We start from the raw sequence: 10,765 nt of genomic DNA, 5'->3' as shown, positions 1-10,765 counted from the left end.
CAAAGAACTAAGTTTTGTTTATATATTATGGGCATGGCCCTTCCACACAGGGCAGTATTAATGGTGGGATCTGTAACTTAATGGGGTTATAAGCCACCTTGAGGCTGCCAGTGTGCTTAAATGGCTAGTCTTGCAGTAGGACCAAAGGGAAAAAATTTCCATGCAGCTCGAAGAACCATGGATGACGTGGGACAGTCATTCTCTCACTTAACACTGCCTACCTCACTGGGTTGTTGTGAGGATATAAGGGGTACGAAAAATAACTATGAAGATCACTGCTAACTCTTGGAAGAAAAGGGATAAAGGGGAAATGGCGCCAAGGCGCGAGGCAAAGGGATAAATCCCTATGGGCCTATGCTAAAGGAACGCACCTCGACTCTTTCGATATTTGAGGGGCGGCTTGTCCGTCTGCCACTCAACTGCTGACCCTTGTCATTCTTCAGGACCCTTATGGGGCTCCATGTTTTCTCAGCATCACGAAAACTCGGCTTCCAAACGTCCTATTTTTGGGCTTGAACTCTGAATTGCACGTTGTCGGCGCTCCCTTTTCCCGCAGCTCGCGGGAATGAAGGCGGCCTGAGCCGAAACTAACCGCCTGCCATTCCCGCGTCCCTTGGCAACCAATCGGGATTACGCCGTTCACCACCGGCGGGCGACTCAGTCAATCCCTGCAACTCCTGGGCTTGTGCGTAGGAGGCGCTGCGGAGTCTCCCGAAAGCGGAAGGTGGCTGCTCCTGCGCGCCGCTCGTTCTTCCGTCTCGGTTGTTCGAATTCCCGCCCCTTCCCTTTCAAGCTTGGAGGGAGAGAAGAGAGTGGCTCGTTCTGACGCAGGCGTACTGCATTCTTCCGGTTGGACCGCCTCCGGCCCCAGTTCTCGCGCGGCCTTCAAGATGGCGGCCTTCTGCGAGGGTTTCACGCTGTGCACCTTGCCGGGGGCTCCCGCTCACGCCCCGCTGGGGCTCGAGCCGGACGCGGACCGGGTGCTGCTCACGGACCGAGGCCGGACGGTGACGTTGTATAAGGTAGTGGCAACCCTGCAGGCGACGCGCAAAGCCGGATTCGGAGGCCCGTGCCGTGTTGCGCCGCGTGCACGGGCGGAGGGTGTTGCTGGGGGCGAGAGAGAGTGGCAGGCGAGGCGGAAAGGAGGGGAGTCCTCTGTTCTTTAGATCGGGGACGGTGTGCCCGGAGCTACGTGTTGGTTCTGTTTGGATGGGCTTTTGAATGGGATGGGGCTGGGGAAAGCAACCCTAAAGCAACTCTTAACAGTTTTTCGTTAAGTTTTTATTAACTTCTGTAACAGATGGCATTTAGACTTCGTCGAATCTTGGATTAATATAGAGGTGGCTAGCTTGCTTTTACTGAAACTTATTCGTGGTTTTTCTACTGGGGGCAGGCTAGACATGCACATGGTGGGCATGTGAACGGAGCCGGCTGGAGCCAGGGGTCAGACTAGGTGGCCCGGGAGACCCCTTCTGACTTTCTATGTTTCTATGTGTTTTCGTATGTAAAACGGGGGTGTTTAAACGCCATAGGTATTGATTGCTACTGATCTAGCTAACGCTTATGCAACGTTAAATATGTTAATATTCTTATTGCTTCCGGCTTCGCTACAAGTCTTTTAAATTCACAATAAATTATAAGTATGCACAAGTCATTTTATGAGACTTGATGTGGCCCAAGTCCAATAAGTCGTGCCCAAATAGGCCGTTTGAAAACAACAGCTCTGTTTTTGCACCAGCTGCATTGGTTTAGGATCAGGTTATTTGAAGCACTGCCTTCATCATTGTAGCTCTAGCTGTATGTTTAAATTTGCTTTTGGGGAATCTATCATAAGTGTCCATCATGAAGATTGTTCAGGTTTGTGTGCACAATAGAGAAGGCATTCTTGGTGGTAGTCCCAAAACTGTCAAATCCTTATCTTACTGATTTATACTTTCGAACATTGTCTTTAATCTGAGATTGTAAGTAATTTGTCAATCTAAGAGCAATTTCTTAATGGTGTATTTGCACAAATGGTAAAACATAATTTAAGATTACATACATGAATTAAGGAAGCCTAGCAGCATATGCTGCTAGCAGGATCTAAAGAAGGGATAAATGAGTCCTCAGTTTTGTTTGAGCTGTTTCCTTGTTTACCTTAGCATGCACAGCAAAAATTGTGACTTAAATTAAATTAGATTGTTAAACCAACCAGAAAAAAAGTGGTACAGGGTTTGAAGTTTGCCCTGGGACAACATCCTGTGATATTTCTGATTCTTGTATGTGCTGGTGGGGATTGGAAGGGGCTGTTGATATCTGAAGTCCAAAAATATCAGCTAGGTACCAGGATATGCAGAAAGGCTGTATTAGTTTTTGTAATTCCTGGTAAGCCTGTAACAAGGAATGTTATGACAGAGCATGGGAGTTTCTTTGGTAGAAAAATGAATATTGTTGGTCTTCAGTTCTGAGATCATTATTAGAGCTTTAGGAATGTAAGGAAGTTCAAAGGAGTATGCACATTAAATGGGGAGATCCTAACATCCTTGCAACTGAGAGAGTGCTGATTGCTCTGTATTAGGATTAATCTTGCAACATTTAATGGCTCTTGATAAAATCATGCGTTATATGCCTGAATATATATTTTTAATTGTGCTGAACAGTTTTTGAATAGATCATTTAATATGACTTGCACTGAGGGGCAAGTGCTACAGGGGAAGGGTCTTTTCAGCAGTAGCACTCTGGCATGGAACCTGCTCCCTACAGAGATGCACCTGGTGCACCAATGCTTTATTCTTTTCCACATTAGGCCAAAACCCTTTTATTTAGCCAGTATTTTAAGGGATGACTGCTTTCTTAGATAACTGGAATTATTTTACTGCATATTTGACTATTGTATCTGTATTTTAATTGTGCTGTTATATTTTTGGTTTGTAAGCCATCTTGAGATCTGTTTCAGGTAAAGATGGGATAGAAATGTTTTAAATAAATAAATGATAATACTTGATTATTTTGGCTCTTTTTAAAGGTTTCCGATCAAAAACCTTTGGGTTGCTGGTCAGTCAAACAAGGACAAACAATTACATGCCCAGCTGTGTACAATTCTGGAACAGGAGAGTTTATTGTTGTCTGTGATGACAAGGTATGAATTCCTATTTGACTGAAAGTATCTGAAATTATATGGGAAACTTGTTGAATATGGCCAACCTCCTTGTGCTGGTATTCTGACTGGAATACGGGGAGCTGCTTTGGACAAGCTGAGTTTTCACAAAATGACCCCCCACCCTGGCAATTTGCGAATTGGGACCAACAAACATTTGGGCTTACCATGGGTGTTTTACTCCCTCCTATTGTGAGCCAGGTTCCCCTCTTCTTCACACTTCCAAGACACAGAACATTCTTTGGCAAAGTACTTTATTCTCCAGTGCACTTCCAGCAAGCACAACCAACGAAGAATTAATCTCTGAACATGCACAGAGTAGTTCATTACACCCAATTTAGCAGCTATTTCCAAGCATCCTCCTTTTGCATATTCCTGGGACCCTTTCCTGAGAGACAAGCCTCTTCTCTGTCACACCTCTAGTTGGTCAGCCCATCTCTCCCAACATCAGGTCATAGAGTAAGTAGTCATGCCAGTCTTGGCTGGCTGCAGGAGTTTTTCTCCCATAATCCCACAGTGCAGTTGTAAACCCAGACTATTCTCAATGCTTGTCTGAAGGGAAGAGTGCCCTTGAGATAAGGCCCTTTGCTTTTCCCATTTTAGTGTCTGAGAATTCTGATTCCCAGGGCCCCTCATCACCGACAAGTCTGTATCTTCCTGAGCTACGCACCAAGAATAACTGTCCCATTTCAACACCTCCCTCCCTCCTGCTCCTTTCCTTCATTCCACCACAAGTATTCCAGAGAACACCACAAAGAGGAATTAGTTTTTCTGGTATCTGCAATTACAAGCCAGTTTTGGTTTGCCAGAGCTGTCCCTTTATTTTTTAAATTTATTTATTTTTTCCTGAGATGGTGAAAGCTGACTGGAATTGGCTTTCAGTTTCTGCTTATGAAGCAGTTACAAGCCGCCCCTTCAGAATGCTGCCTGACACTTTGCGGGGGCTGCCCATGCCTGCCCACTGTGTTCTAATAGTTCCCCCTCCCTACATTGCTCAAACAGGACTCATTCCCTGAAGTAAGACAAGAGCAAATTCCAGCCTCAGATGAGACAATATGGACTGGGGTGTTTCTTCAAAGGGGGCAGTGGGCATCCCGCTCCACATTCTTTTATTTGAGGCTGGAAGTTGCTCCTGGTGTCTCAGGAAATGAGTCCTGTTTTGGGGATGATTTTAAAAACTTTTTTTGTTCCCATTCTGAAGCACAGTTATATTAATTAAAAATGTCAAGAAGCCCCTCCAAGGAACTGCAGGGCATTTTGAAGGGGTGGCTCATGCCTGCCTGTTAAGAAGATACTGCTTGCAGGTGCTTTATCTGGCTTTCCAAAAAATAGTTAAAGCAACAGGCCATGATTGCCAGATAAAGACAGCTAGTGATTGCATGGGGAGAGGGGACAGTCTGCCAACATTCCCACCCCCTGTGCTGATTGGGAGTCACCAGACCTTTTTAGATAGAGGGGCAATTACTTTTTGCTGTTCTTGCAAACAGGCTGGCTTGCTGTTGTGCCTTGCCCTCGTGGATCATATTGCCAGGGTTCCACACTACAATGAGCCACAGAGGGTGGTGACGACAGTAGAACAGCCAACAGGCACTGCAGTGGTGAAAGAGCCCCTGTTTGTAGTGCACAACAATCTACCTATGATGGTACATGATGGTGCATTGTTGTGTTTCCTGAAGCAGGTCATTACATCAGACCATTGGGTTGGTACATTTAACCAGTGCAGTTGACAATAGCTGAGGGCACAAATAACATGAGACAATGCTCCACAGCATGGCATCTCACCTTCTGTCCTGAGGTCACACATTCTTACAGTATCTGCTCTTGAATAGTGTCCCATAGTATCTGCTCTTGAATGTGGCAGCACATATCCCATCAGCCCCTGGGAAACAATCACACATGTAGTGCTCCTGTGTACTCTGCCTGCTTCTCCATTGGCGCACATACTCTGCTGGACATGTTCTCAGCCAGCTGCTGCCCCCCCCCCCCCCAGCCCACTGTTCCACAGAGCCACCATCTCTGCATTAGAGCAGAACAGGCTTCTCCAGGAGCGACAGAGCAGCACCCTGCATGGCTGCTACACTCAATGGCCATGCATAAGCACACACCAACCCACCTCTTTTCTCACAGGATTGGCACATGCTGCAGCCCAGCACATGGAGGACAGCAGCATGGGCACTGGTGCCAGAGACAGAAGAGCATGCCCTGCTGGCCAGACTTCTGGGGCTTGTGAGGAGTTTCCTGGATTGCCAGAGACTGGGTGGGAGTGGGGCAGAACCTGGGAGGCCCAGGCTTCCAGGAATGCTTACCCTGGTGGTGTTGCCCCACACTGCTCACACACTCCTAGCAAGCAGAAATTCTTCCCTGAAAGGAGAATGGGGCTTCCCTATGTAGCACAACAGCAGCAAACTTCCAGAGCACCGCTCTAGCACAGGGCAGTAACCAGGCAGGAGCACCACACACAGCTGTCCTACAGTGGCTGCTGCTCAAGGTGCTTCCAGTCTTCTCTGCCAATGTGCGTTCTCCAATGCCATCACCCCACTGCCATGCCCTGTGATGCCTCGCCATGATGCCCTGCTACTTTCCCCCCATGACGCCTGGGCATCACAGTGGCAAAGCATTGCAGTGGAGTATGGTGGGTTGTCATGGCAGCGGGGCATTGGAAAGCATGCTTCAGCAGGGGGCGTGGAGGCAGCCAGTCGGCACTCTGCTTCTACAGCTCAGCAGTTGCTAGGCAAAACAGTCCATGGAAAACGGGGACTGCCGTGCCTGTTGCAGCCAGGGCCAAATTCACCAGCATAAATGAGGAAATCACACAAACACTTTCCAACTTCAGTTATACATAATGACAAGCAATGGTGAAGCACAGACTGTTGATTCTCCATGGGAACTGACAGCAACAGATTGCACTTCACCATGCTTCCTGGGGGTTTTTTTCAGCATGGCTTGTCATTATGTGTGAATTCAGCCCCTGGCTGGCAACAGTTCTTCAGGGTTCAGGCAAAATTTGTTTTTTCTTTCTTTCAAAAATATTTTTAATTTTTTTGAAAGCAAAACAACTATAATAAACAGAGCAAGCTGAAATAGACAAAGCTGCCAAGTGAGTTTGATACAAATCCAACCTGTAAAATCAGCCCCCAAAAATTTATCCATCAACACTCCATAAAAATGTAACACAAAATACATCTTTAATGTATACAGCAACAAATCCTCCAGTCACTTCAGATCCTCCGCAGCTTTCCCTGTCTTTTCTAAACACCTCAGATCCACTTAGCATGCTGCACATTTCCCAGTCCATTCCACCATTGTTCAGTTGTTGGGGGCTCCAGTGATCTCCATCCAGAACCAGCTACAATTCTGACACCCTGAACGCCTCTCTGACACTATATTTTTAAGACTCATGAAAGACCCCTTTGATTCTCTTAGAAGAAAAAATTCAATGCATTAATATTAATTGATAATGTCTTCATTCTGTCTCTTAAACTCAGTCTGAGCTCAAACAACTCTTTTCAAATCTGTCATCAACTTTCCGCCATCTAATTCAGATCTCCTTCTCACAATTCTCTTTTTCTCTGCTTTTCCACATTTCCACATTTCCAACTTTCACATTTCTTCAGACCTATAAACTACAATTTGACAGAACAGCTTAAAGCAAAAGTGTTAAGGGAGCAGAATCAAGAAAGAAGGGGAAAAAACAAAGAAAAGATAAGAGGCAAAAAAGGAGAAAGAAAAAGGACAAAAGATGAAAGTGGATAAAGCTAGTTAGTCAGCCTTCTACCAATATTAGAATGATTAGTCCCATTCTATCTCTATTAAAATATCAGCTTGAATTAGTTTGTTAAGAAGAGGCATTGTTCCAGCATTCATAGCAAGGGGCCTTGACTTTCAGTCTTCTCCAAGTCCAGTAGGTAGAGCTAATTGTCTTCTTTCCTTGGTTCGTCATGTTTGTTCTTCGTTCTTTTGGGTTACTTATTTTTTATTCTTAAGTGGGGCCAGGACCAGCGAAAAATCCCCAAGTCCCATCAGGGAGATAGATAGATAGATAGATTGTTTGTTTATTTATTTATTTATTTATTTATTTAAAACATTTCTATGCCTCCCCATTCGCCGAAGCCTCGGGGCGGCTCACAACATAAATTAAAATATAATACATTAAAAATATAAAACAAATTAACAATATAAAATAAGTCACCCTGGCCAATATGATTGTTCCTTAGAGCAAATCATGTATAATATAGATCAAAAACAACTACAAAAAAAATATCCCTGCTCAACCAACCAGCAACTCCCTTAATGGTGACGAAGGGGCAGGGAACTGTTTTCCGCTGCAGTGAGCTTCAGCCAAGATCAATTTATAATGTCCATGATACTTTAACAAAAATATCAAACAGTTTACAGCTGCAAAGTTAAGTAGAAGAGTGCCCCTTTCAAGGTCCTTTCCAAGCAGAGAAACAGAAATTCCTTAAAATCTGGATCACAACCAAAATCACAGCCTCATGTCTCAGCTATCCAAAAAGCAGCATTGTCCTCCTCCTCAATTCAAAAGGCACAATTAGGCAAAAAAATTCCCCCAGCTTGTACCAAGGTCAGTTTATGGTATTCGTAATTCTTAGTTTTAGAGTAGAGACATTAAACAGCTTTGCAAATGAGACACTGTCTATCAACAAAAGATTATCCGTTTCAGAGTCACTTCAAAATTTGCAAACAAAAATGCCCTAAGAGTTCAAGCTGCATCAAATTGGTGTGTTATTCCCTTGGCAAAGAAAAGGACATAATATAAAAAGAAACAAAAACTGAAAGAAAGATAAAAAGAAAAGAAAAAAGGAGTAAGTGTGGTTAACTGTTTCCAGTTTTACTTTATCAGGCCTTCTGATAATCACCCAGACGTGATAAGGCAGAAAGCAGCAACATTCACTGCTGCTCCATCAAGTCACCATTCCCTGGAAGACCAGGCCAAATTCTTAATTTACCCTGCCTGGAGATGCTGGGAATTAAACCTGGGATCTTCCCTATGCCAACCAAGTGCTCTGCTTCTATTAAATGCATTAACCAAACTGTTTTGCATCACTGCTGTTTGCATCACAGATTATAGATTCCAGCGTGTCTTAAGAAACTTGTGTCTGTGCAAACTTTGAGAGTAATATTTATTGGATAGAGGTTTACTTCTTTTAAAAAAACTTCTTTTCAAGGTTTTACAGATTTGGAAGGAAGAAGACACTAATTTGGATAAAGTTTTTAAAGCCACAGTAAGTATTAGTAATTTGCTTTAAAATGGTTGTAAATGAAGGGTTGTTGGCATGAACTTTCAATATGCTTGTACCAGTCTAGCTGATAATGGGTTGGATCTAGTTGTGTCCCGTGAACAAAAAAAAAGTCTGTGATACAGCAGTCTTCCAGTGAATGAAGGGGGTGATTTTTGCTGATTTCCCTGCAGTCCCCCACGCCCTCTGAAAAGCTGCTTCATAGGGCCAGGGGACCCTATAGAAAATGATGCTGGAGGCTTGAGAAAGAAGGAGGAATTGGTGGAAATTTCCTTCCTCTGGCAGAATCCCATTCATGGGAAGTCTAGAACACATCCAATAATCAACTGATGATGTCTCAGTCCCTTCTCTTCCTTGTCCTTAGTCAGTTTCTACCAGCAATACATTCTTTTTGAAATGACAAGACAGTTTAGAAGATCTAAATTGTTTTTCTGGAGGAGAATTATATTTCTATTGTTAGCATCAGTTGGATTTGTAGTTTAAATGTGTCACCGATGGAGCTGTTGCAGAGCCCCTCAACTGCTTTGAGTGTTGTTACAGCAGTAGTCTTTTCCTCTCCAAAGATGTAAAGAACAATAGCAGTGTATTTCCCACACTGCCCAGTAGTTGAAGCCCTCTGGACAACTACTCATGAAATGCAATATAAAATATAAATAATGGTGAGACAGTCAGTAGAGATATAAAACCAAATTTTAAACAACTCTAAACTTGTCTGAACAACTCAGACAGGCTTCTGTATAGCCTGAAGTGCCTGATCCTGCCCAGTCTTGGAAGCTAAACAAGGTTGGCCCTGGTGAAAATCTAGACGGGTAACTTGAGTCCTCTATTGGGCAGGCAGTTGAGCCCAATGGCCTGCTAGACCCCCTCCAACTGTATGATGCTTTGATGTTAAGGTCATTCAGTTAGGCTTGTTGAAACAGCTAATCTCCTGTCATTCTCTCCCTGCCCCCAACATTGGTAGAGGGCAGCCTTAACTTAGTGCCAAAAGTTAGTAGAGCTAGAACCAAGCATGTCTAAGTGAGGAGATCTTTCCATGGGGTGGGGGGCGCGCGGAGAGCACTACCTCAGTGAAGATCCTCTTTCTTGTTATTACTGGCAAGCTTCCCCTAGAGGCGGCTTTTGGAGGAGGACCCAGATGTTGAGCACAGTGTCTGGATAGAATATTTTTGGGAGAGCCGTTCCATCAAATATTTTAGTCCCAGTTGAAGTACTTATCTTTAGAGTCAGAATTCAGTTATGCCCTATTCAGCTGTCCCCACCAACACTTGACCTAATTAGCTTTCACTAATTTTGCTGATCCTATGAAAATTTCTTAGGCTTTGTTATGTAGATACCTGCATTTGCATTTTCAGAATAAAGAACAAAGTTGAAGGTTTTGTTTGTTTTTGCAGTTGTCAGCAGATGTGTATCGGATACATTCCCTTCCTCATACTGAACCACTGGTGCTGTTCAAGAGTGGTGCCATCAAGAGTTTAGATGCTTTGCTAGCAGCACCACAACAAGAAATTGAAACTATTTTGTCAGATGAGGTTATTAGGTGAGTGTAACAAGCTAGTGCTAACTTTATCATGTCTCCAAATGCCCCAATCCCTTTTTGCTACATGAGATGTTTATAGAACATCTCTAAACTTCATTAGCATGGATCATGAGTGACTATGTGCCATTGTAATGTTGTATTTATTTTCATTCCTTCCTGCCAGCAGTTCTTAAACAACTTGAAACTGTTAAGGAATACTGTGAATAAAAGCTGTTAGCTTACCAAAGAAAGACTTGTTGTAAAACATGAAACTATTTCGTACATTTGAACTCTTACTAACTTCAGTGTTGGCAGTTTTGTTGAAATGGCTGTTATTTTAATTATTATTTAGTTAGTTAGTTAGTTATTCATTATCCCATTTTGCACAGTTTTAATTGCCCTGTAATAATACTCATGTAACTTACTTTTAGATGGAGTGATGCTTTCATGGGGGCTGAACAACTTGTTCTCACATATGTTACTGAGCTGGTGAGTGTTAAAAATTGCAAGATTGTAAAACACCCATGGTAGTGCAAGAGTATTTACATTTAAATTTTAATAGAGGTATAATTTGCAAATATTAATTCATATTTACTGTTATATTTTTAATATACTACCACATGTATCCATTACCCAGGGATACACGGTCAGTCTCCAGGGTGCATTTCTATTCCTTACTGCTTGGAAGCACCCAAAACTCAGAGGTTTCCAAAGCTTCTATAACTTATCTGAGCAATGACCATGTAGAATTAAATCCTGGAATATGTACCTTGTAATGTATATGCATCACAGAAGTAATAAACCATGAAGCTGACCAATGGAAAGAGAGGGTTACTCAGACCTTCTAAATGTGAA

The 10,765-nt window shown here is 43.3% G+C and overlaps 1 protein-coding gene across 1 annotated transcript in view; it reads left to right on the top strand.

The window, feature by feature from the left end:
* The first annotated feature begins 890 nt into the window (after nucleotides 1-890).
* The window catches only part of NOL11 (nucleolar protein 11), a 37,283-nt gene continuing 27,408 nt past the window's right edge, over nucleotides 891-10,765 (top strand). Inside the window, exons 1-5 of the mRNA XM_044449548.1 lie at nucleotides 891-1,022; nucleotides 3,005-3,118; nucleotides 8,323-8,379; nucleotides 9,786-9,931; nucleotides 10,342-10,399. Coding sequence (XP_044305483.1) covers nucleotides 891-1,022; nucleotides 3,005-3,118; nucleotides 8,323-8,379; nucleotides 9,786-9,931; nucleotides 10,342-10,399 — 507 coding nt within the window. The remainder of the gene's footprint in view (nucleotides 1,023-3,004; nucleotides 3,119-8,322; nucleotides 8,380-9,785; nucleotides 9,932-10,341; nucleotides 10,400-10,765) is intronic.

Source organism: Varanus komodoensis, unplaced genomic scaffold, assembly GCF_004798865.1.
Source record: "Varanus komodoensis strain SLA01 unplaced genomic scaffold, ASM479886v1 scaffold59_1, whole genome shotgun sequence".
Classification (NCBI taxonomy): Eukaryota; Metazoa; Chordata; class Lepidosauria; order Squamata; family Varanidae; genus Varanus; species Varanus komodoensis.
The sequence above is the reverse complement of the archived record's forward strand: the minus strand, read 5'-3'. Positions and strand labels throughout refer to the sequence as shown.